Raw genomic sequence first — 27,627 nt, 5'->3', positions numbered from 1 at the left:
AAGGCTGCAGATTGGACATTAGGAGTAAGATGGTTGATATCAACAGCGTAGAACTTTGGGCCTTGCCATGGATATTTTTCAAACATTTTACCAGCCGTCAGTGTTTTGGCACAGGACCAAAATGCTACAGAAAGCAGCAAAAACAACAACAAAAACCCCAGTCACATACAAACCCCGTTTCTACATGAGTTGGGAAATTGTGTTAGATGTAAATATAAACAGAATACAATGATTTGCAAATCCTTTTCAAGCCATATTCAGTTGAATATGCTACAAAGACAACATATTTCATGTTCAAAAATATTAAAAAATTTTTTTTTGCAAATAATAATTAACTTAGAATTTCATGGCTGCAACACGTGCCAAAGTAGTTGGGAAAGGGCATGTTCACCACTGTGTTACATCACCTTTTCTTTTAACAACACTCAATAAAGGTTTGGGAACTGAGGAAACTAATTGTTGAAGCTTTGAAAGTGGAATTCTTTCCCATTCTTGTTTTATGTAGAGCTTCAGTCCTTCAACAGTCCGGGGTCTCCGCTGTCCTATTTTACGCTTCATAATGCACCACACATTTTCCATGGGAGACAGGTCTGGACTGCAGGCGGGCCAGGAAAGTACCCGCACTCTTTTATTACGAAGCCATGCTGTTGTAACACGTGCTGAATGTGGCTTGGCATTGTCTTGCTGAAATAAGCAGGGGCGTCCATGAAACAGACGACACTTAGATGCCAGCATATGTTGTTCCAAAACCTGTATGTACCTTTCAGCATTAATGGTGCCTTCACAGATGTGTAAGTTACCCATGCCTTGGGCACTAATGCACCCCCATACCATCACACATGCTGGCTTTTCAACTTTGTGTCGATAACAGTCTGGATGGTTCGCTTCCCCTTTGGTCCGGATGACATGATGTCGAATATTTCCCCAAAAAATTTGAAATGTGGACTCGTCAGACCACAGAACACTTTTCCACTTTGCATCAGTCCATCTTAGATGATCTCGGGCCCAGAGAAGCCGGCGGCGTTCCTGGATGTTGTTGATAAATGGCTTTCGCTTTGCATAGTAGAGCTTTAACTTGCACTCACAGACGTAGCGACCAACTGTATTTAGTGACAGTGGTTTTCTGAAGTGTTCCTGAGGCCATGTGGTGATATCCTTTAGAGATTGATGTCGGTTTTTGATACAGTGCCATCCGAGGGATCGACGGTCAGGGTCATTCAATGTTGGTTTCCGGCCATGCCGCTTACGTGGAGTGATTTCTCCAGATTCTCTGAACCTTTTGATGATATTATGGAGCGTAGATGTTGAAATCCCTAAATTTCTTGCAATGTCACTTTGAGAAAGGTTGTTCTTAAACTGTTTGACTATTTGCTCACGCAGTTGTGGACAAAGGGGTGTACCTCGCCCCATCCTTTCTTGTGAAAGACTGAGCATTTTTTGTGAAGCTGTTTTTATAGCCAATCATGGCACCCACCTGTTCCCAATTAGCCTGCACACCTGTGGGATGTTCCAAATAAGTGTTTGATGAGCATTCCTCAAATTTATTAGTATTTATTGCCACCTTTCCCAACTTCTTTGTCACACGCTGCTGGCATCAAATTCTAAAGTTAATGATTATTTGCACAAAGAAAAAAATGTTTATCAGTGTGAACATCAAATATGTTGTCTTTGTAGCATATTCAACTGAATATGGGTGGAAAATTATTTGCAAATCCATCCATCCATCCATCCATTTTCTACCGCTTATTCCCTTTCGGGGTCGCGGGGGGCGCTGGCGCCTATCTCAGCTACAATCGGGCGGAAGGCAGGGTACACCCTGGACAAGTCGCCACCTCATCACAGTATTTGCAAATCATTGTATTCTGTTTATATTTACATCTAACACCATTTCCCAACTCATATGGAAAAAGGGTTTGTATGTTAGATCCACTATGGACTGGACTCTCACTATTCTGTTAGATCCACTATGGACTGGACTCTCACTATTCTGTTAGATCCACTATGGACTGGACTCTCACTATTATGTTAGATCCACTATGGACTGGACTCTCACTATTATGTTAGATCCACTATGGACTGGACTCTCTCTATTATGTTAGATCCACTATGGACTGGACTCTCACTATTATGTTAGATCCACTATGGACTGGACTCTCACTATTATGTTAGATCCACTATGGACTGGACTCTCACTATTATGTTAGATCCACTATGGACTGGACTCTCACTATTATGTCAGATCCGCAATGGACTGGACTCTCACACTATTATGTTAGATCCACTATGGACTGGACTCTCACTATTATGTTAGATCCACTATGGACTGGACTCTCACTATTATGTTAGATCCACTATGGACTGGACTCTCACTATTATGTTAGATCCACTATGGACTGGACTCTCACTATTATGTTAGATCCACTATGGACTGGACTCACACTATTATGTTAGTTCCACTATGGACTGGACTCTCACTATTATGTTAGATCCACTATGGACTGGACTCTCACTATTATGTCAGATCCGCAATGGACTGGACTCTCACTATTATGTTAGATCCACTATGGACTGGACCCTCACACTATTATGTTAGATCCACTATGGACTGGACTCTCACTATTATGTTAGATCCACTATGGACTGGACTCTCACTATTATGTTAGATGTACTATGGACTGGACTCTCACTATTATGTTAGATCCACTATGGACTGGACTCTCACTATTATGTTAGATCCACTATGGACTGGACTCTCACTATTATGTTAGATCCACTATGGACTGGACTCTCACTATTATGTTAGATGTACTATGGACTGGACTCTCACTATTATGTTAGATCCACTATGGACTGGACTCTCACTATTATGTTGGATCCACTATGGACTGGACTCTCACTATTATGTTAGATCCACTATGGACTGGACCCTCACACTATTATGTTAGATCCACTATGGACTGGACTCTCACTATTATGTTAGATGTACTATGGACTGGACTCTCACTATTATGTTAGATCCACTATGGACTGGACTCTCACTATTATGTTAGATCCACTATGGACTGGACTCTCACTATTATGTTAGATCCACTATGGACTGGACTCTCACTATTATGTTAGATGTACTATGGACTGGACTCTCACTATTATGTTAGATCCACTATGGACTGGACTCTCACTATTATGTTGGATCCACTATGGACTGGACTCTCACTATTATGTTAGATCCACTATGGACTGGACCCTCACACTATTATGTTAGATCCACTATGGACTGGACTCTCACTATTATGTTAGATCCACTATGGACTGGACTTGCCGACATAAGACACCGCCCCCTAGTGTATTGCATTGACAGAGCGCAGGTAAACAGGAACTGCACGTGCAAATGAAAACAAATAAAACATGTATTTGGGGACACTGAATAATTCAGTAAATGGGAACTCATTGTTCAGTCTTCAGTCCCTTAGGCAAGAGTTCAAAAGGAAATATACAAAGCAACACCTTGGAACGCCAACGCCGCCACACATGGCGCCACAACCCGGTGTCGACGAGACGTATGGAAACGGGAACTGGACGGAGACCGGGGTCACTTCCTGCCCTTGAGCAAGGCACTAAACAGCACACACGGCCCTGTTGCGCATGAGCTCTTACACTCAAAACCGACTACTGACAGTTTTTTTTGGGTTGCCAAGAGAACGCGTGCCGCCCAGATTGGTGACTGTTTTTTTATTGCACTGCAAAGCGCAAAGACACACAATGGATCCCCGCTCGTACGCCTAGTCCGGGGACATTTTGTGTCGTCAACAGCCAGCATAAATCACCTCCTGTGACCAATAAGACCGAGGCACAGCTCCACACAATGGCCACACACACACACACACACACGCACACACACACACACACACACACACACACACACACACATTACATAATATCCCCCTTAAGAGTCAGCATGTGTCGCCTCCAAACCACAAGTGTGGAAATAAAGTCACTTTTGTGCACACACACACACACACACACACACACACACACGCACACACACACACACACACACACACACACATTGCATACCTCACTCTGTGCCGTCTCCTTCTAGCTTGTCCTCGGATCTGGCCTCCCGTCCCTGCTTCCCTTCATGGCACAGTCTGCAAGGAGAGAGTCGTGTGTTTGAATCTGACAGATCTCGCTCGCCCCTCGGCAGACTCTCACTCTCCATCCCTCCCCCTTTTCTCTCTCTCTCACGCACACACACACACACGTCTCGAAAACAGCCCTCCCTTTCCGACCAAATACACTAAATTGCCTCCCCTCTCACACCACGGATGCTTGGCTCCGCCCACTTCGCTGCCTCATGAAGGCCACGCCCACCCGCGCTCTCCTCTCCTCCGGGCGCCTATAAATACCGCTGCTGCTATGAATACATCGCCGGTTCTCCCTCAGCATCCCTCGCTCTACCTCCCTCCCTGCATCCATCCATCCTTGACTGTCTCTCACGCCACAAATGTTATTCTGATGACCTTGTGTTATTATTCCCCCTCGCCATCACATGACTGCATCTTTTACACACAATCAAGTGTGTTTTGTACGTTTCCTTCCTGCAGTAAAACAAAACCTCCAAGAGGTCATTTTCATTAACCGCTTCCACGCCGCCGCCATCCGTCACTTCCCGCGACACATTTATGAACGGCGCCGCCTGGCAAGTGTGCACCATCGTGTCTGGAGATGGCGAGGTTAGCAAACATCTGGTGCAGGCGCCCGATGTATCACCGAGGATACACTTAACGCGGAATCAAATCTTCCGCCGCATGTCACGCGCGTGGTTAATCCCCGACGTGCTCAAACTCCATTATCGCCGCACTGAGATGCACAAATCCAGAGGAGGAGGGAGTTCGCTATTATTAAGTTTAGTTTTGTTTTCATTAGATAAGAATACTAGAGTATATTACCGCAGACTAGGGTTGTACACTACACCAGGATTAGTATAGTACCACAATACTGATTAATCAGTGTGGCCACGAATGAACCGCTAGCTGTTCCAAAGTCTCTGCAATGCTGACCCACGTCCGCTCGGGATGGTCTTCTGCTGGTGCTGGTCCCACTATGGACTGGACTCTCACTATTATGTTGGATCCACTATGGACTAGACTCTCACTATTATGTTAGATCCACTATGGACTGGACTCTCACTATTATGTTAGATCCACTATGGACTGGACTCTCACTATTATGTTAGATCCACTATGGACTAGACTCTCACTATTATGTTAGATCCACTATGGACTGGACTCTCACTATTATGTTAGATCCACTATGGACTGGACTCTCACTATTATGTTAGATCCACTATGGACTGGACTCTCACTATTATGTTAGATCCACTATGGACTGGACTCTCACTATTATGTTAGATCCACTATGGACGGGACTCTCACTATTATGTTAGATCCACTATGGACTGGACTCTCACTATTATGTTAGATCCACTATGGACTGGATTCCCACTATTATGTTAGATCCACTATGGACTAGACTCTCACTATTATGTTAGATCCACTATGGACTGGACTCTCACTATTATGTTAGATCCACTATGGACTGGACTCTCACTATTATGTTAGATCCACAATGGACTGAACTCTCACTATTATGTTAGATCCACTATGGACTGGACTCTCAGTATTATGTTAGATCCACAATGGACTGGACTCTCACTATTATGTTAGATCCACTATGGACTGGACTCTCACTATTATGTTAGATCCACTATGGACTGGACTCTCACTATTATGTTAGATCCACTATGGACTGGACTCTCACTATTATGTTAGATCCACAATGGACTGGACTCTCACTATTATGTTAGATCCACTATGGACTGGACTCTCAGTATTATGTTAGATCCACAATGGACTGGACTCTCACTATTATGTTAGATCCACTATGGACTGGACTCTCACTATTATGTTAGATCCACTATGGACTGGACTCTCACTATTATGTTAGACCCACTATGGACTGGACTCTCACTATTATGTTAGATCCACTATGGACTGGACTCTCACACTATTGTGTTAGATCCACTATGGACTGGACTCTCACTATTATGTTAGATCCACTATGGACTGGACTCTCACTATTATGTTAGATCCACTATGGACTGGACTCTCACACTTATGTTAGATCCACTATGGACTGGACTCTCACTATTATGTTAGATCCACTATGGACTGGACTCTCACTATTATGTTAGATCCAGGAGCAGAAGCTAGAAAGAAAGCAGACAAGAAAGAGACAACACAACCCCGACATAAAGCAGAGCTCACTGTGATTGACAGCTATGAACACCAATCATTGCATTCCTCCTTCAAAATGGGTGCTCCTGATTGGCTGTGGCCCAGGGGTGCTACTGATAATGTTGTGATGATGCTAACAGGATAAGACTTTTTTTTAATCAAATCTTTCTTCTTTTGTGTGTGTTGTTTAAAAATAATACAAAGTCAGGGGACACGTTTTGGTCACAATAACATATATTTCTTAATTTAAAAAAAATATATATATTTTGGACTATTCAACAATGTAGGCAATGGAAGGTATAACATGTATTATCTTGCTGATATTTTTATATTGTCTCATATTGTTGCATTTAGAGTAGTGAGTATTTTTTTACACTTAAATTGTATTAATTATGATATTACTTGCCTGCATAATTTTATATTATCTTTAAAACTTAATCCAGTATATGGACACAAATGCAATTTTATTGTCAGAATATCATAAAAAAAAAAAAAGTGTTTAACTTAGTGCTGTCAAATGATAAAACATTTTTATTAGAGTAATTCAAATTTAGAAGTGTGATTAATCGTGAAAATACTTGCTTAAAAAAAAGGACAAAAATATCTATATTTTGACACAAACACAATTTTACAATGGGAATACAAATTATTATTAGACAATTGTAAATGTTCTGCAGTATGGGCGGTATAGGGTAGAGTGGCTGTGCCAGCAACTGGAGTGTTCCAGGTTCGATCCCCGCTTCCACCATCCTAGTCACTGCCGTCGTGTCCTTAGGCAAGACACTTTACCCACACTGGTTTAAATGTAACTTAGATATTGGGTGTCACTATGTAAAGCGCTTTGAGTCACTAGAGAAAAAGCGCTATATAAATATAATTCACTTAATTTATACATTTGCTACACTATTTTGGAATCACATTGATGTGTATTTAAAAAAAACACATGGAAAATTTATTTCAAGAAAATAATAAAATAGTTTTAGAGTGTACAATTTGCATAGCAGTTTAGAGCTAATATCTACTGAAAATAACTAAAAACACAGCATTTAATGCCAGAATTTATATCAAGTTGAAAAACGTATTCTGGTGTTACCATTTAGTGGTCAATTGTGTGAAATATGTACTGTACTGTGCAATCTACTAATAAAAGTATCAATCAATCAATCAATAGTTGATAGAGATACTGTAATAAAAATGCTTGCTGTATTGTTCGGAGTGCACTCACTTTTGTGAGATACAACGCAGAAAGGTGGCCGTGTTAAAGTGATAGTAGTCCAGATAGGGATACAAAAATATGTCCATTTTGTTGTGTTACAAACCCCGTTTCCATATGAGTTGAATCTGGAGAAATCACTCCACGTAAGCGGCATGGCCAAAAACCAACATTGAATGACCGTGACCTTCGATCCCTCAGGCGGCACTGTATCAAAAACCGACATCAATCTCTAAAGGATATCACCACATGGGCTCAGGAACACTTCAGAAAACCACTGTCACTAAATACAGTTGGTCGCTACATCTGTAAGTGCAGGTTAAAGCTCTACTATGCAAAGTGAAAGCCATCTATCAAAAACATCCAGAAACGCCGCCGGTTTCTCTGGGCCCGAGATCATCTAAGATGGACTGATGCAAATTAGAAAAGTGTTCTGTGGTCTGACGAGTACACATTTCAAATTGTTTTTGGAAATATTCGACATCGTGTCATCCGGACCAAAGGGGAAGCGAACCATCCAGACTGTTATCGACGCAAAGTTGAAAAGCCAGCATGTGTGATGGTATGGGGGTGCATTAGTGCCCAAGGCATGGGTAACTTACACATCTGTGAAGGCACCATTAATGCTGAAAGGTACATACAGCTTTTGGAACAACATATGCTGCCATCTAAGCGCCCTCTTTTTCATGGACGCCCCTGCTTATTTCAGCAAGACAATGCCAAGCCAAATGTTACAACAGTGGTGCTTCGTAAAAAAAAAAAAAAAAAGAGTGCAGGTACTTTCCTGGCTCCCCTGCAGTCCAGACCTGTCTCCCATCGAAAATGTGTGGCGCATTATAAAACGTAAAATACGACAACCAGACCCCGGACTGTTGAACAACTGAAGCTCTACATAAAACAAGAATGGGAAAGAATTCCACTTTCAAAGCTTCAACAATTAGTTTCCTCAGTTCCCAAACGTTTATTGAGTGTTGTTAAAAGAAAAGGTGATGTAACACAGTGGTGAACATGCCCTTTCCCAACTACTTTGGCACGTGTTGCAGCCATGAAATTCTAAGTTAATTATTATCGCAAAAAAACATCAAATATCTTGTCTTTCTAGCATATTCAACTGAATATGGGTTGAAAAGGATTTGCAAATCATTGTATTCCGTTTATATTTACATCTAACACAATTTCCCAACTCAAATGGAAACGGGGTTTGTATTTTGACCATTTCAAAAAATAACTACACACTGAAACTATATGATTTACAGTGTGCATCATTTTATTACAATCTGATAATTATATGCTTCTAACTTTGTGAGAGAAGACCATTTCTTGTTGCAAGGTCCATGCTTGGATGAGTTTGGTGTGGAGGAACAGAAACCCACCTTTGACCTCACAAAGCTTGTAGCTGCTAAAGGTCTATTTTAACTGTAAGTGCAATGATAAAGATCCCAACCCCACCTGTAGATAACGCCATCAAACTTTCTGGAACCACCGTGAATAGGCAGGGGATCTACAAGACGGGTTACCGCGATTCACGACGGCTCTCGCTCGGCCTCCGTCAGCGCTTCCTGCAGGTCCACCTCGCTGCGTGCGTGCGTCTTCAGCGAGTCCCGGAGGGCCTGGCGCAGGTCTTCGGGCTCGACCAGGCGGAGACGCAGCAGAGCGTGGACCAGCTGGGAGCGAGCGTTCCCGATGAACGCGTGCGACAGAAACGACGAGAGGCCTCCGCCGCCTTTTGTGGTGTAGAGCGGGACTCGGACCATGCCCAGAACCTTCAGAAAGGCAACAAGGGGGAGTGGGGGTAAAGCAACATGGCCAAGGCTGCGATCAGTCACGCACGTACAGTACCTCCTGGCCGTGATCTTTTGCGGTGGATGCGGACGCTTTCTCCACCTCCCTTATCTGCTCCTCCTCCAGCTTCTTCACGTAGAAGTGAGTGATGAGACGGGGGCACGAAGGGGAGGTAGCGGGGGCACGGCGAGCGTCCATGTGATCGTCTTCCGATACAGACAGAGCCACGCCCACCTCCTCCATTAATTCCCTGCAAAGCCCGGCCTCTAAGGTCTCCTGTGATTGGTTCACAAACCTAAAAAAGGTGGCAGTGAGGAATGAGGAGGGGGGTTAAAGGTTCAAATATATCGATTTGAATTAGGGATGCACCGATTAATCGGTAACCGAATATATTCGGCCGAATATGGCAAAAAAAGCCAGATTCGGCCTTCGGTGGAATGAGTTAAAAACAAGGCCGAATAGTGGCATGTGACGCAATTTTTTGACGCGGTGACGCAATCAACCAACGTGCAGTGACGTTGGGATATGTTGTGTACCTGTATAAGTGTATGAGGTTACAAGCACACACTTATTGAGATTTAGTGGGGCCTCTGTTTACATTATTAGCCTGTTGTGTAGGCTACCTGTATAAGTGTATGAGGTTACAAGCACACACTTATTGAGATATACTTGAGCCTTCTGTTTACATTATTAGCATATCTACTGTGGCTAAGCAGACTTTTGCCAAAAGGACAATAATTCATTTGTTGTGGGTTTATCCACTTTAATGCACTTTATATTTTTTTGGAATGCATGTTTTGTTTGAAGGCCTAATATAAATGAAAAATTGTGCTATTTTTGAAAAGCAAAGACTACTGGAATATTAAAAAAATGTCTATATTTAATAAAAAATTACTTTATTTGAAAAACATGTCTAAATATTTATTATAGGCTATTTATGCAATATAAAAAAAAATTGTGGAAAAACTGCATTCATTATTCGGCTTCGGCCACAAATTTTCATTTCGGTGCATCCCTAATTCAAATGCACATAAACAATGTCGTCTCTCTCCATTGACCCGCCATGTGTGTTTCAATCAATATTGAAAATGACTGCATGTTTGCAGAGGCACTGAACGTCATTACAAAACAATTACATTACGTTACTTTTCTTAAAAGCCTACTGAAATGCGATGTTTTTATTTAAACGGGGATAGCAGGTCCATTCTATGTGTCATACTTCATCATTTCGCCATATTGCCATATTTTTGCTGAAAGGATTTAGTAGAGAACATCCACGATAAGGTTGGCAACTTTTGGTCGCTAATAAAAAAGCCTTGCCTGTACCGGAAGTAGCAGACGATGTGCGCGTGACGTCACGGGTTGTGGAGCTCCTCACATCTGAACATTGTTTACAATCATGGCCACCAGCAGCTAGAGCGATTCGGATCGAGAAAGCGACAATTTCCCCATTAATTTGAGCGAGGATGAAAGATTCGTGGATGAGGAAATTTAGAGTGAAGGACTAGAAAAAAAAAGTGGGAGAGATTCAGATGTTATTAGACACATTTACTAGGATAATTCTGGAAAATCCCTTATCTGCCTATTGTGTTGCTAGTGTTTTAGTGAGATTAAATAGTACCTGAAAGTCGGAGGGGTGCGGCCACGGGTGTGTTGACGCCAGTGTCTCTAAGAGAAGTCACGACAGCTGCAGCAGGATGGAAGCTCCGCTGATGTCTCCGGTAAGAGGCGACTTATTACCACAATTTTATCACCGAAAACTGCCGGTTGACATGTAGTCGGGATCCATGTTCGCTTGACCGCTCTGTTCCATAGTAAAGCTTCATCTTCGGGAGTTTTAAACAAGGAAACACCGTGTGTTTGTGTGGCTAAAGGCTATAAGCTTCCCACCTCCATCTTTCTACTTTGACTTCTCCATTATTAATTGAACAAAATGCAAAAGATTAAGCAACACAGATGTCCAGAATACTGTGTAATTATGCGATTAAAGCAGACTACTTATAGCTTGGATCGGGCTGGAAAGTAATGTCCGCTACAACCCGAGACGTCAAACGCACGCGTCATCATACCGCGACGTTTTCAACACGACACTTTGCCGGAAATTTAGAATTGCAATTTAGTAAACTAAAGCGGCCGTATTGTCATGTGTTGCAATGTTAATATTTCATCATTGATATATAAACTATCAGACTGCGTGGTCGCTAGTAGTGGCTTTCAGTAGGCCTTTAAGGGCAGTTGCTATAGTTATTATCAATTGTGGTGAAGCTGTATTTTTCTATCTGCGCAAAGCTGGAAATCCAAAAGATTGCAAGTGGTCTGGTATCAGTGTTGTGTCCAGACTCAACCTGCTGACTGCCAAGGCCGAAATTTGAGTACCAGGACGCAGACAAAGCAGAGACTGGGCGATATCACCAGCGTCAACACCTTTGCATTTTATGGGGCGATAAAGCTTGGTTGGTAGAGCGGCCATGCCAGCAACTTGAGGGTTGCAGGTTCGATCCCCGCTTCCGCCATCTTAGTCAATACCGTTGTGTCCTTGGGCAGGACACTTTACCCACCTGCTCCCAGTGCCACCCAAACTGGTTTAATTGTAACTTAGATATTGGGTTTCACTATGTAAAGCACTTTGAGTCACTTGAGGAAATAGCGCTATATAACTATAATTCACTTCACTCCACATTAATAGTCATATATTGTGTCTAACTGGAGCGGTTGAGATTATCCCCTTCACTCAGCGACAGCTTCGGTGATGTAACCAGGGACCTCCCAAATAGAGAAAGCACGTGGGCTGGACTTTTAGAACGTGGTTTGGATCTGTAACTAGACTAAAGCCCAAAACTCTCCTCATATGAGCCAAATTGAACTTTGTCTCTGCATAATTCCTTGCTTCTCGTCTGTTTAATAGATGTCGTCAGTGTTTAAACCTGACATTTATGATTTAATTTATAATTTTAGAGATTATCATCTGTCGTCGTTCCCGCGGCAACATTGGTGCTTGTGCTGCGTTAGCATTAGCGCTCCTGCTAACGTCAGCAATCAAAATAGAGTGCGTGTTAAGACAATGTCGAGCCCTTAAAAATTAACAGGACCATCCATCATTTTCCTACCGCTTGTCCCACATTTTGTTTTAAAATCAGGTTCTAGGTATTCATAAATATAAACCGACGAGCCAGAGCTCTGCTTCGGGCGAAGGCAGTCGCATTTTTTCCTCGCTCCGTTCTTCTCCCTGCTTTTTCTCTTTGTTTTGTCTTGTCTACACTTTTTTGAAGCCTCTTCCTCTGCGCTGTCCTCCAAATCTAAACATCAGACATGGAAATGATCAGCTGGACTCTCGAATTAATTGACAATATCTTTTCGAAGGAGGAAATGAGGTTGTGGGGATCATTGCTGCGGGGTACGTGAGAGATTCCTGGGATAAATGGAGAATCATGTGCCTCTCAGTCCTTTCCATCGAGGACGTGGAAGACATCTACCGTGATCGCGGGGCACCTGCTGATTGGGCTGGGCATTGCTCGTCAGATTCCTAAGACGATGGCAGCCACTCAAGGAGCCCAAAGCTGTGGGATCACAGACTGGGGCGATTTCTGTACTGAATCCAAGATGGATCACATCGTGGTGAAGCTTGTTGAAAGGGAAAAATTGGATATGAGGGCCAGCATGGACGAATAGAACTTAAAAGCCATTGTAAGGTCTGCTCGCGGAAAAACAAAAATCCTAATCTATGATTTGACTCTGCAACAGCAGGAGCAGGCTGTTCTGTAAAAATCCACCCCCACCCTCTGAGGACACCTCAATGATGGCCGCTTTTGACCTCCCTTCATCCTCAACGACACCTGGATTTGAACTTTTGCTTGCATGCAGACTGGCCCCAGGCCTACTGACACTACATCAACACACCCAAGACAATGGGCATATACACACACACGCCTACACCACCGCTTGATGGGGTGATGGACGGCTGGCAGCGCTTTATAGCAGCAGTCGACATCCAGGGCCTCAAGCCCACCCCTGTTGCGAGTTGTCGTGATTAAATGTAACATGTTTAAGTGTGCATGGCTTGGAGGTTTTTTCCCCACTCCAGACTAGGCCCCCTTAAGAGCCCAGTCTAGTTTGTATTTTTTTAATCATCTTTTTCCCCAGCATTTGACCTTTTTCCCACCTTTTACGGGGCGCCTCGTGGCGACCCATCAGCGTTCCTGTTCTGTAACCCTGTACACTGTTTGTCTGTCTAATCTTGAACAGGTTTGTGCTGAAAACATAGTTTCGTTCTACTTGTGCAATGACAATAAAGACCTATCCTATCCTATCCTATTCCAGGGTTTCCCACACATTCATTTATTTGTGGCGGCCCACCACGGAAGAATTACGGCCGCCACAAACAAAATAAAAATATTTTATTTTTATTTTTGTTTTCGGCTTTTGACTCGCTCGACCGCTCATAAAAGCAATGGGACTCTGTCTGTGAATGGAGCTTGTAGTTACATATTATATAAAAATGTAAATAAATATGTACATAAAGTGCTGTAATTATATTCCAACTCTGCGTTCTTCTTGGTCATCCCCCCCTCCGCCCGACCACACCACCTGACCTGTGGTAAACACTGTATTCGCACACACAGACCGGTGTTGTTTGGCAAGTTAGCAAACAACACAAAAGGAGCGATGATGCTAATTTTAGAACGGTGGCGAATAATGACGCAGAGTCGTCCAACAACAACTTTGGTCTTAAAATAGTTTTTGTTTCTATAAACATGACTTGAATAAGAGTCAGCTCATACCAGGGTCAATATTGTGTTGTAAATATTTATTTAGGCTATCATAACACGAAAGAAAAAGAAAACAGATAACGAAAGAAAATAATTAAATAGTGACGTGTTTTGAACATGCTTCACATTCTAACATTTCCGAAGAGGAGTAGGAAGAAGCAGGGCGTATTTAATCCAACCCCTTTGCTGTCTGGAAAAAATGTATAACAATTGTTGACTTCCTGTTTTGATCTTTAATACAACATTGAGGTTATTTTGAGCCAAGTGATAACAATGCACTAAATTAGAAATGAAGCTAGTAAATAATGGAGAATTAACTTTAATCATAATTATAAACCTTATAAAGGGTTCATATATTGCTTATTTTTTTAATGTTAAAAACACTCTGGACTACTCAGGACCTTCGTATTGTGAGCAGAGGTGGGTAGTAACGTGCTACATTTACTCCGTTACATCTACTTGAGTAACTTTTGGGATAAATTGTACTTCTAAGAGTAGTTTTAATGCAACATACTTTTACTTTTACTTGAGTATATTTATAGAGAAGAAACGCTACTTTTACGCCGCTCCATTTATCTACATTTAGCTCTCTACTCGCTACTGATTTTTATCGATCTGTTAATGCACGCTTTGTTTGATTTGGTTTGTCCGACAGACCTTCAAAGTAGGATCTATCACATGCCTGCGTTTCACCAATCAAACAGAGCCAGGCGGTCACATGATTAACTGCACACTTTTTTTTATAAACCTTTATTTGTAAATTTCAACATTTCCAAACAATCGAAAATAATATCAAAGTAAATACTAAAACAGTACAAAACAGTATAAAAACCGTACAAAACAGCGCCAGGGGGTTGTAAATTCAAAGTAACTAAAATAGAATGCAAAAAAAAAAAAAATATATATATATATATATATATATATATAAAATAAAAAAAGGGCAAAGCCATAGTCTCACTCAATCTCAGTAAATAACTTACATTTGGAACACAGCATCATCGTTTTCACAGGTTTTGGGTTGTTAGAGGTAGAGTGTTTTAATGTAGACTTCTAAATCTTTTATAAAAGGCACAAAAAACAGGTCGGATATTGAGAAACTTACATTTATGAACATAAAACTTAACCAATAGTATAATGAGGTTGCAAAGGTCAAATTCATTTTCTAATTTTTTTTCAATACAGTGTAAAACCAAATATATATTATTGTTTTAGATGCTTAAGAGATATTCCTGGCTCTGAATTTGTTCACTGCTATTTTTGTTTTTGTGCATTACTTGTTGCCGTCATCATTAAAGGAACAGGTTACTCATCAGTTACTCAGTATTGCGTAGTTTTTTCACAACATACTTTTTACATCTACTCAAGTAAATATTTGTGTGACTACTCCTTAATTTTACTTGAGTAATAAATCTCTAAAGTAACAGTACTCTTACTTGAGTACAATTTTTGGCTACTTGACTGTAGTTGTTTTTAAAGGGCTTTATAAATAAAGTTGGTATGGTACTCTACCCACCTCTGATGCAGATGCACTAACCCCTCTATCACCGTGCTGCTGTCGGGAAAATGTTTTCAAAAATACAAATATCTGCGTCCACGCATGGACTTCCTGAAATTCGCGTCCTTTCTGATTTCAAAAAGTGCGTTAATGCCAATATTGAGTACCGGTATACCATACAACCCTGGTTGTAACTTCTATCTGTCAGTAGACTCCATATGGAAGCAGTAAAAACTAGCACATGGCTGACAGGGAGAAGACACACTCAAAGTGAAGGCACTTAAATGAGACCGCCCATAAAACGGCGCATCCTGAAGCGACTTTCAGAAAACAGCTTGAAAGATGTTCTGTAAAACATCATCCATGCAACATGTTGACCAAAGAACCACCACTACATGTTATGTAGGCCACAAGGAAGTCTTTAAAATGTACAAACCCCGTTTCCATATGAGTTGGGAAATTGTGTTAGATGTAAATATAAACAGAATACAATGATTTGCAAATCCTTTTCAAGCCATATTCAGTTGAATATGCTACAAAGACAACATATTTGATGTTCAAACTCATAAACATGTTTTTTTTTTGCAAATAATCATTAACTTTAGAATTTGATGCCAGCAACACTCGACAAAGAAGTTGGGAAAGGTGGCAATAAATACTGATAAAGTTGAGGAATGCTCATCAAACACTTATTTGGAACATCCCACAGGTGTGCAGGCTAATTGGGAACAGGTGGGTGCCATGATTGGCTATAAAAGCAGCTTCCATGAAATGCTAAGTAATTCACAAACAAGGATGGGGTGAGGGTCACCAATTTGTAAGCAAATTGTCGAACAGTTTTAGAACAACATTTCTCAACGCGCTATTGCAAGGAATTTAGGGATTTTACCATCTACGGTCCGTAAAATCATCAAAAGGTTCAAAGACTCTAGAGAAATCACTGCACGTAAGCGATGATATTACGGACCTTCAATCCCTCAGGTGGTACTGCATCAAAAACCGACATCAGTGTGTAAAGGATATCACTACATTGGCTCAGGAACACTTCATAAAACCACTGTCAGTAACTACTGTTGGTCGCTACATCTGTAAGTGCAAGTTAAAACTCTACTATGCAAAGCGAAAACCATTTATCAACAACAACCTGGAACGCCGCCGGCTTCACTGGGCCCGAGTTCATCTAAGATGGACTGATGCAAAGTGGAAACATGTTCTGTGGTCTGACGAGTCCACATTTCAAATTATATTTGGAAACAGAGGACGTGGTGTCCTCCAGAACAAAGAGGAGAATAACCATTCGGATTGTTATAGGCGCAAAGTTGAAAAGCCAGCATGTGTGATGGTATGGGGGTGCATTAGTGCCCAAGGCATGGGTAACTTACACATCTGTGAAGGCACCATTAATGCTGAATGGTCCATACAGGTTTTGGAGCAACATATGTTGTCATCCAAACAACATAATCATGGACGCCCCTGCTTATTTCAGCAAAACAATGCCAAGCCACATGTTACAACAGCGTGGCTTCATAGTAAAAGAGTGCGGGTACTTTCCTGGCCCGCCTGCAGCCAAGACCTGTCTCCCATGGAAAATGTGTGGCACATTATGAAGCGTAAAATAGGACAGCGGAGACCCCGGACTGTTGAAGGACTGAAGCTCTACATAAAACAAGAATGGGAAAGAATTCCACTTTCAAAGCTTCAACAATTAGTTTCCTCATTTCCCAAACGTTTATTGAGTGTTGTTAAAAGAAAAGGTGATGTAACACAGTGGTGAACATGCCCTTCCCCAACTACTTTGGCACGTGTTGCAGCCATGAAATTTTAAGTTAATCATTATTGGCAAAAAAAAAATAAAGTTTATGAGTTTGAACATCAAATATGTTGTCTTTGTTGTGCATTCAACTGAATATGGGTTGAAAATGCATTTAGGTTAGCTAGCGCGTGTTACCAATCACGGTCTAATGATTGTCTTAATTTAAAGCTGGCGGCGGTGTTTCTGGATGTTGTTGATAAATGGCTTTCGCTTTGCATCGTAGAGCTTTAACTTGCACTTACAGATGTAGCGACGAACTGTATTTAGTGACAGTGGTTTTCTGAAGTGTTCCTGAGCCCATGTGGTGATATCCTTTAGAGATTGATGTCGTTTTTTGATACATCGCCGTCTGAGGGATGGAAGGTCACGGTCATTCAATGTTGGTTTCCGGCCATGCCGCTTACGTGGAGTGATTTCTCCAGATTCTCTGAACCTTTTGATGATATTATGGAGCGTAGATGTTGAAATCCCTAAATTTCTTGCAATGTCACTTTGAGAAAGGTTGTTCTTAAACTGTTTGACTATTTGCTCACGCAGTTGTGGACAAAGGGGTGTACCTCGCCCCATCCTTTCTTGTGAAAGACTGAGCATTTTTTAGGAAGCTGTTTTTATAGCCAATCATGGCACCCACCTGTTCCCAATTAGCCTGCACACCTGTGGGATGTTCCAAATAAGTGTTTGATGAGCATTCCTGAACTTTATCAGTATTTATTGCTACCTTTCCGAACTTCTTTGTCACGTGTTGCTGGCATCAAATTCTAAAGTTAATGATTATTTGCAACAAAAAAAACAAAAAATGTTTATCAGTTTGAACATCAAATATGTTGTCTTTGTTGCATATTCAACTGAATATGGGTTGAAAAGGATTTGCAAATCATTGTATTCTGTTTATATTTACATCTAACACAATTTCCCAACTCGTATGGAAACAGGGTTTGTACTTAGTACTGCAAAGTATCAAAACCGCTGCATATTTTGGGTGGAATGTTCACCTCCAGCCAAATCCTAGTAAAGACATGATTGAAAACCCGAGGTCCCGGCTGCCTCTTTGTGAAGAGTTGCTGCAAATCGCATTTGTCGGAATACTAATGAAAGCGTCTGCCTGCGACCGTGAGAGGATTTCCATTTTAATGTGACATGACACACCTTGTAAAGCACGCCAGCCACACTTTCTCCTCCAGCCTGTTTGTGGCGGCGACTGCTCTGCTGCCGGTAATGTTTATGTCATTTGACAGGGCTGCTGTGCGTGTGCGAGAGCAGTGTTTTTCAACCTTCTTTGAGCCTAGGCACATTTTTTTCATTGGAAAAATCCCGAGGCACACCACTAGGCAGAAAACATTTTTAAAAAATGAAACTCAGCAGCCGATATTGAAGGTAAAAAGTCATTCTCGCAATTGTTGGATATGAATTCAAAGGCCTACTGAAATGAGATGTTCTTATTTAAACGGGGATAGCAGCTCCATTCTATGTGTCATACTTCATCATTTCGCCATATTGCCATATTTTTGCTGTAAGGATTTAGTAGAGAACATCCACGATAAAGTTCGCAACCCATTTACATGTGTACTCCTGATAAAGGGGGGGACCCCAAGGTTGAGATGTTTTTTTTGCTGCATCACAGTGGTTGAAAAACAGTGTTAGAGCACAGGGGTGGAAACAAAAAGGGTGAATGTTGACCACAGGAGGGAAAGGAATAGGAGAAAGAGTAACACTCACCCGCCAGGGAAACCCAGCAGACCATCAAAGCGCATCTGCATCTGTGGGATGTGACAACTTAGTTTGTTATAGTCGCTACATTTCAGACATGCAATGTCAGAGACAGTTTACACTCCTGCATCTACACATAGAGCAGGGGTCACCAACCTATTTGAAAGCAAGAGCTACTTCTTGGGTACTGATTAATGCCAAGGGCTACCAGTTTGATACACACTTCAATAAATTGCCAGAAATAGCCAAGTTGTTTAATTTACCTTTAATAAATAAATCTATATGTATTAAAAAATGGGTATTTCTGTGTCATTCCGTCGTACATTTTTTTCCTTTTACGGTAGGTTTTTTGTAGAGAATAAATGATGAAAAAAACACTTCATTGAACGGTTTAAAAGAGGAGAAAATGGGAAAAATAAATGAAAATTAAATTTTGAAACATAGTTTATCTTCAATTTCGACTCTTTAAAATTCAAAATTCAACCGAAAAAAATAGAAAAACTAGCTAATTCTTTTTTAAATTTTTTCAAAAAATTAAAAAAAGAATTTATGGAATATCATTAGTAATTTTTCCTGATTTAGACTAATTTTAAAATGTTGATGACATGTTTTACATAAGTTAAAATCCAATCTGAATTTTGTTAGAATATATGACTAATTGGGGCTTCACGGGGAAGAGGGGTTAGTGCGTCTGCCTCACAATACGAAGGTCCTGCAGTCCTGGGTTCAAATCCAGGCTGGGGATCTTTCTGTGTGGAGTTTGCATGTTCTCCCCGTGAATGCGTGGGTTCCCTCCGGGTACTCCGGCTTCCTCCCACTTCCAAAGACATGCACCTGGGGATAGGTTGATTGGCAACACTAAATGGTCCCTAGTGTGTGAATGTTGTCTGTCTATCTGTGTTGGCCCTGCGATGAGGTGGGGACTTGTCCAGGATGTACCCCGCCTTCCGCCCGATTGTAGCTGAGATAGACGCCAGCGCCCCCCGCGACCCCAAAAGGGAATAAGCGGTAGAAAATGGATGGATGGATGGATGAATATATGACAAATTGGACCAAGCTATATTTCTAACAAAGACAAATAATTATTTCTTCTAGATATTCCAGAACAAAAAATTTAAAAGAAATTCAAGACTTTGAAATAAGATTTACATTTCATTCTACAGATTTTCTAGATTTGCCAGAATATTCTATTTGGGGATTTTAATCATAACAAGTTTGAAGAATTATTTCACAAATATTCTTCGTCGAAAAAAACAGAAGCTAAAATCTATCCATCCATTTTCTACCGCTTGTCCCTTACGGGGTCGCGGGGGGCGCCTATCTCAGCTACAATCGGGCGGAAGGCGGGGTACACCCTGGACAAGTCGCCCCCTCATCGCAGGGCCAACACAGATAGACAGACAACATTCACACTCACATTCACACAGAAGCTAAAATGAAGAATTTAATTAAAATGTATTTATTATTCATTACAATAGAAAAAATACATTTACTTGAACATTGATTTAAATTGTCAGGAAAGAAGAGGAAGGAATTTAAAAGGTAAAAGTGTTTAAAAATGCTAAAATCATTTTTAAGGTTGTATTTTTTCTCCAAAATTGTCTTTCTGAAAGTTATAAGAAGCAAAGTAAAACAATAAATGAATGTATTTAAACAGGTTTTTTGATTGATTGATTGATACTTTTATTAGTAGATTGCACAGTACAGTACATATTCCATACAATTGACCACTAAATGGTAACACCCCAATACGTTTTTCAACTTGTTTAAGTCGGGGTCCGTCCATCCATCCATCCATCCATCCATCATCTTCCGCTTATCCGAGGTCGGGTCGCGGGGGCAACAGCCTAAGCAGGGAAGCCCAGACTTCCCTCTCCCCAGCCACTTCGTCTAGCTCTTCCCGGGGGATCCCGAGGCGTTCCCAGGCCAGCCGGGAGACATAGTCTTCCCAACATGTCCTGGATCTTCCCTGTGGCCTCCTACCAGTTGGACGTGCCCTAAACACCTCCCTAGGGAGGCGTTCGGGTGGCATCCTGACCAGATGCCCGAACCACCTCATCTGGCTCCTCTCCATGTGGAGGAGCAGCGGCTTTACTTTGAGTTCCTCCCGGATGGCAGAGCTTCTCACCCTAGTCGGGGTCCACGTTAATCAATTCATGGTAAAGTGAAGACCAAGTCTTTAAAATATGTTCTTGGATTTTCAAATTCTATTTGAGTTTTGTCTCTCTTAGAATTATAAATGTCGAGCCAAGCGAGACCAGCTTGCTAGTAAATAAATACAATTTAAATTAAAGCTGCAAGCAGCGTTGGTCGGGCCCGCCTTTGGCTGCTGCCCCCGCGACCCAAACTCGGATAAGCGGTAGAAGCATGGATAGTAGCTACTATTATTATAGGGTATTGTGTGTAGAATTTTGAGGACAAAAAAGATTTAATTCCATTTCACATTGTCATTGTCTACTGTTAGTCCTAAGTGTCCCAATACTTTTGCCTAGTGTTAGTCCTAAGTGTCCCAATACTTTTATCCAGTGGTAGTAGCCATCTTGAGACAGCATCAGCGCAGTTGATCTTTGGCGCAGTGGGAGAGTGGCCGTGCGCAACCCGAGGGTCACTGGTTCAAATCCCACCTAGAACCAACCTTGTCACGTCCGTTGTGTCCTGAGCAAGACACTTCACCCTTGCTCCTGATGGGTGCTGGTTGGCGCCTTGCATGGCAGCTCCCTCCATCAGTGTGTGAATGTGTGTGTGAATGTGGAAGTAGTGTCAAAGCGCTTTGAGTACCTTGAAGGTAGAAAAGCGCTATACAAGTACAACCCATTTATAAAATCAAAACCGGAGCAGTAATCAAAAATCTTTTTTCGTAGGGGGCGCTAGAGCGCGTTTTTGATTTTTGGGCTTTGTTTTTTTTTATTAGATGGCAATTTTCGCCAGTTCTGATGAGTGTGTGAAATTTGGTGAGTTTTGGTGCATGGTCAGGGGGTGAAATTACAGTTCAAAGAGGCGGCGGAATAATAATAATAATAATAATAAAGAATAATCAAACGCACGAAATTCAATAGGTCCTTTGGCAATGGGCCATGCGGGCCCTAAAAATAGAGGCAGCTCACTGGTAAGTGCTGCTATTTGAGCTATTTTTAGAACAGGCCCGCGGGCACCGCATTGGTGACCCCTGATATATATAAATAGTACTTTATTAGATATTTACCAGTATGATGATAGATGGATAGTACTTTATTAGATATTTACCAGTATGATGTGTTTGATGGGAGTCCTCCCAAAAAGCTGAGTAGTGGTGTGTGAGTACAGCATCACGTGACAGGCGTGTCTACAGTCTGAGCAGGCCAGCGCCTCGGCCCTCGACAGCTGTCCGTTCGCCATCTGAAAGGTGACATAATATTAAACACTTGGCACGGTGCAGTCTTACTGCCGCCCAGACATCTTTATTAGTGCTGCTTGCTCGTCACCTGCGTCCAGACGGCGTGAAATGTCCCAGACTTTCCGAAAGCAGGAAATACACAGGAAGAGTTGGGTAGTTAAAGGAGGGGTTAGCGCCCTCTGGTGGTGGGGAGTGGGAGCGGCCCTTCCGTCTCTTTTTTTTTTAAAGGTTTATTCATAAATTTCAACAATTACAAACAGTAAGTCAAACAACAATATAAAACATTATAAAACATTATGAAAACAGTACAAAACAGCGCCAGGGGGTTGTAAGTTGAAAATAATAAAAAATAGAATACAAAAATATATATATATGATAAACAAAATGCAAAGCCGTAGGCTTATTCAGATTCATCAAACAACTTAAATGTGGAACACAGCATCATCGTTTTCACAGCTTTTTTGTTCTTACAGGTAGAGAGCGTTTTAATGTAAAGTTCCAGATCTTTTTTAAAGGCACAAAAGATAGGACGGGTATTAAGAAACTTACATTTATCAATATAAAACTTAGCCAATAAAATAATGAGGTTGCAAAGGTAGAATTCCTTTTCAAATTTGTGTTCATACAGTGTAAGATTAAAAATCACATCTTTAAAGTAAAGCACAAATTTGTCATAAATATTGTCCAGGATGAAGCGACAGATGCCTGCCATAGTGATGGAGTGTTTTCACAAGTATAAAACAAGTGGTTGACAGTCGGCCCTTCCGCCTTTTGCACTGCACTTGTCCAATTCATGATGTTTGTATATTTTAGAAATCCATCCATTTCTACCGCTTATTCTCTTTGGGGTCGCTGGTGCCTATCTCAGCTACAATCGGGTGGAAGGCGGTCTACACCCTGGACAAGTCACCTTTCATTTTGGAAATAGTCATTGGAAAAGTCTTGGTTGTATTGTAATTTAACAGTAATGTATTTTCCAAATATCAAAATTGATGGTTATCTTTTTTTTTTTTTTTTTTTTAACCAAATACCATCATAGCATTATGTCTTTTGTTTTTTATTGTGTTTACATTTCATGAAACAAAGTGTATATATATATAAACACACTTTGTTTCATGAAATGTAAACATATATGTGTGTATGATAAATGGGTTGTACTTGTATAGCGCTTTTCTACCTTCAAGGTACTCAAAGCGCTTTGACACTACTTCCACATTCACACACACATTCACACACTGATGGAGGGAGCTGCCATGCAAGGCGCTAACCAGCACCCATCAGGAGCAAGGGTGAAGTGTCTTGCTCAGGACACAACGGATGTGACGAGGTTGGTACTAGGTGGGGATTTGAACCAGGGACCCTCGGGTTGCGCACGGCCACTCTTCCACTGCACCACGCCTCATATATATATATATATATATATATATATATATATATATATATATATATATATATGTAAACATATATATGTACATATATATACATATATATATATATATATATATATATATATATGTAAACATATATATGTATATGTGTATACTACATACGTTTGTTCAGATAAAATGAAAAGCATTTCAAACATGAACAACAGTAAAAACAACATTATTCCGAGATTACCAAACATACTAGATTCAACTGGGTGAGTGAGTGACTAAAACAACAAATAAAATATTTTTTAGCAATGTTACATATTTAATTTTGACATTTTAAACCGGAAACCACTTCCTACTTCCTGTCTGCCCCGAGCAAAGTTACTTCCTGGATTGAGAGGCAGCGTGGCAGTCTCCGACGCGATGATTGGCCGGGACAAATCACGTGATCCCTACAAGGACTTTGTGCCTGGGCTCATCCCGCGGTTCTATTTTACTCTCCACTGGCAGAACACCAACACAGGTGATATACTCTTCTTTTGCTTTTTATCTACATTGCACGGTAGTTGGAAAAAAATAAATAACAAATAATAAGATAAACCTGCTACTTTTCGAAATGAGACATGCTAGCATGTCATGAATTGTATAACATGGACCCCGACTTAAAGAAGTTGAAAAACGTATCCGGGTGTTACCATTTAGTAGTCAATTGTACGGAATATGTACTGTACTGTGCAATCTACTAATACAAGTTTCAATCAATCAAAAGCAAGAATGTACGTTCCCATGTTTAACCCCTGGTAGCATGTTCTGTTGGCTAGTTCAGTGGTTTTCAACCACTGTGCCGCGGCACCGGGAGGCAGTATGCAGGTAAAAAAGTGTGTAATGCTTACACCAAAAATAAACAAAAGATGAGTGCCCCTAAGAAAATGCATTGAAGCGTAGGGAAGGCTGTGCGGAATTAAACTGAAACTGAACCGGCTGCAAAGTAAACAAGAACAGAACGTTGGACGACAGCAAAGACTTACTGCGGAGCAAAGACAATGTACATTCCAACATGATGTGACAATCAACAATGTCCCCGCAAAGAAGGATAAAAACAAGTGAAATATTATGGGTTGCTAAAACAAAGTAGATCCGGGAAATATCGCCCAAACTGCTACGGGAAAATACCAACAAAAAAGGAAAAGCCACCAAAATAGGAAGTAGAAGACTACACACCGGAAAACAGCAAAAAAGTCCAAATAAGTCAGGGTGTGATGTGACAGGTGGTGACAGTACACCTACTTTGAGACAAGAGCGATAGTCATGCATGCTTGCTTACGCTTTAAAGTCATGTCCAACAATTGCCACAACCACTTTTTACTGTCAACTGAGTTTTTAAAAACATTTTTGTTATGATTTCTGCTGGTGGCGTGCCTCCGCATATTTTCAATGCAAAAAATGCCTCAGCTGAAAAAAGGGTTGAAAAAAAACTGTGTTGGTTAATAGCTTGAGGCATGACTGTGCACTTTTTTTTCTTTTGTAACTAAAACTTGCAATACTATTTCTTAGCCTTCTGTTCAACGTATTTGTATTTTCCACACATATTAGAATGGCCGAGGGGATTCCAAAGGAGGTATTGATGAACACCACCCTCGTCAATAAATTGGCAGAAGTGGCCAAAGATGCAGCTCTCCTTCATGGTGTCCTGATGAGGGCCAACGAGTCCCCCAATTCATCAGAGGTGAGCAACTACAGTTGTGATCAAAATGATTCAACTCCCACACAATTTTGGTGTTTTAGCAAGTTGGACATTTAATCCGTATTTTGTTTATAGTCATATCAAATAAAGATGTGTCAAATGCAACTTGAATTACAACATTATATTTTGTAACATACCAAACAGTGTCATTTCTCTTAATATCTCATTGTCAAAATTATTCAACCCCTTGAAGATCATAACTCTTAAGAACAGAATTTGAATAAGGTCTTTTCAATCAGGTGTTGAAAACACCTGTAGATGTGATTACAACCATAACGAGCAACAATTAAACTGATTGAAAAAGACTGTGACGCTCAGCTACTTGTAGATGGTCAATGGTGTATTTGCAACATGGTGAAGTCCAGGGAGTGGTCAAAGAAGTCAAGAGAGGAGGTCATTTCTCTTCATAAGAAAGGATATGGATATAAGAAAATAGCAAAGACATTACACATTCCAAGAGACACAGTTGGGAGCATAATTTGCAAGTTTAAAGCTAAAGGCACAGTGGAAACACTACCTGGGCGTGGTAGAAAGAGGATGCTGTGTGCAACTGCTGTCTAGTATTTGAAGCGGACAGTGGTGAAAAACCCCCGGGTAACAGCTGAGGAACTACAACAGGACATTGCAGAGGGGGGAACGCAGGTTTCGTCCCAGACAATAAGGCGCGCACTACGAGATGAAGGCCTCCATGCCAGAACTCCCAGGCGCACCCCACTTCTGACTACCAGGCACAAGAAAAATAGACTGCAGTATGCCAAAAATCATCTGGACAAACCCCAAAGGTTTTGGGAATCTGTTCTATGGAGTGATGAGACAAAACTGGAACTCTTTGGGCCTATGAATCAACGTCATGTCTGGAGGAGAAAAAATGAAGCTTACAAAGAGAAGAACACCTTGCCTACTGTTAAGCATGGTGGGGGGTCAATCATGCTCTGGGGCTGTTTCTCTGCCTCAGGTACCGGGAATCTCCAGCGTGTTCAAGGCATTATGAATTCTATTTCCTAGCAGGATATATTAGCTGCAAATGTCATGAAGTCGGTGATGAAGCTGAGGCTTGGGAGACGTTGGACCTTCCAACAGGACAAGGATCCCAGGCATACCTCCGAATCAACAATCAGAGTGGTTGCAGAAGAAGGGCTGGAAGACTCTGGAGTGGCCTTCACAGTCGCCAGACCTAAATCCTCTAGAAAAGCTGTGGTGGGACTTGAAGAAGGCAGTTGCTGCACGCAAGTCCAAGAATATGAATGAACTGGAGGCCTTTGCCCAAGAGCAGGGGTAGGGAACCTATGGCTCTCGAGCCAGATGTGGCTCTTTTGATGACTGCATCTGGCTCTCAGATAAATCTTAGCTGACGTTGCTTAACACGATAAGTAATGAATTATTCCGCTGGTAATCAGTGTTAAAAATATTCTTCAAAATATAAAACATTCTCATACATTTTAATCCATCTATCCGTTTCTAACGCACCTGTTCAAGAAGTCGCATTAATGGTCAAAAGTATAGCTAACTTCAGAATAACAATGTCATTAAAAAGAATAAGAGATGCACACATTTAGTTGTTGTAATCTGGGAAAGTCCAAATGAACGAGGAGGCGTAGAATTGTACGAGCGTACAGGTCTACGGGTTTCTCTCCTCATTGAGCTAAATTGATTCCTGTCTGTTTAATTCCTTGCTTCTTGTCTGTTTAATAGATGTCATCAGTGTTTGAACCTGACAATTGTATTCAGTGTTAATAATATTATATGGCTCTTTCGGAAATACATTTTAAAATATTTGGCTTTCATGGCTCTCTCAGCCAAAAAGGTTCCCGACCCCTGCCCAAGAGGAATGGGCTAAAATACTGTAGATGCTTGCAAGAAGCTTATGTATCACCTTTGAAGGATGTCATTACTGTTCTACTAAGTACTAAAGATGCATTTAAATAGGGGGTTGAATCATTTTGTCAATGAGATATTAAGAAAAATGTCCTTTTTTGGTATTTTGTAAAATACAGTGTTACAGTTTAAGTTGCATTTGTCTATTTGACACATCTTTATTTGATATGACTATAAACAAAACACGGAA

At 41.1% G+C, this 27,627-nt stretch overlaps 3 protein-coding genes across 4 annotated transcripts in view; 1 reads left to right on the top strand and 2 right to left on the bottom strand.

The window, feature by feature from the left end:
- Positions 1-4,280, bottom strand: part of arhgap4b (Rho GTPase activating protein 4b) — an 84,732-nt gene extending 80,452 nt beyond the window's left edge. For both annotated transcript variants that reach the window (XM_061904892.1, XM_061904893.1), the window contains exon 1: positions 4,075-4,280. The gene's annotated coding sequence lies outside the window, so the exon portion shown is untranslated. The remainder of the gene's footprint in view (positions 1-4,074) is intronic.
- Positions 4,281-8,755: 4,475 nt separating this feature from the next.
- On the bottom strand, positions 8,756-22,654 carry zgc:103759 (U8 snoRNA-decapping enzyme). Its single transcript, XM_061904891.1, has 5 exons — positions 22,534-22,654; positions 22,316-22,447; positions 19,082-19,122; positions 9,349-9,586; positions 8,756-9,272 (listed from the first exon to the last, which is right to left on the bottom strand). Exons 2-5 carry the CDS (start codon positions 22,445-22,447, stop codon positions 9,033-9,035), a joined length of 651 nt encoding a protein of 216 aa, XP_061760875.1. The 5' UTR covers positions 22,534-22,654; the 3' UTR covers positions 8,756-9,032.
- Positions 22,655-24,216: 1,562 nt separating this feature from the next.
- The window catches only part of gss (glutathione synthetase), a 37,022-nt gene continuing 33,611 nt past the window's right edge, over positions 24,217-27,627 (top strand). The window contains exons 1-2 of the mRNA XM_061904890.1: positions 24,217-24,341; positions 25,412-25,544. Coding sequence (XP_061760874.1) covers positions 25,413-25,544 — 132 coding nt within the window. The 5' untranslated portion in view covers positions 24,217-24,341; position 25,412. The remainder of the gene's footprint in view (positions 24,342-25,411; positions 25,545-27,627) is intronic.

The sequence above is a fragment of the Nerophis ophidion genome, linkage group LG06 (genome assembly GCF_033978795.1).
Source record: "Nerophis ophidion isolate RoL-2023_Sa linkage group LG06, RoL_Noph_v1.0, whole genome shotgun sequence".
Classification (NCBI taxonomy): domain Eukaryota; kingdom Metazoa; phylum Chordata; class Actinopteri; order Syngnathiformes; family Syngnathidae; genus Nerophis; species Nerophis ophidion.
This window is presented reverse-complemented; position numbering and strand designations above follow the sequence as displayed.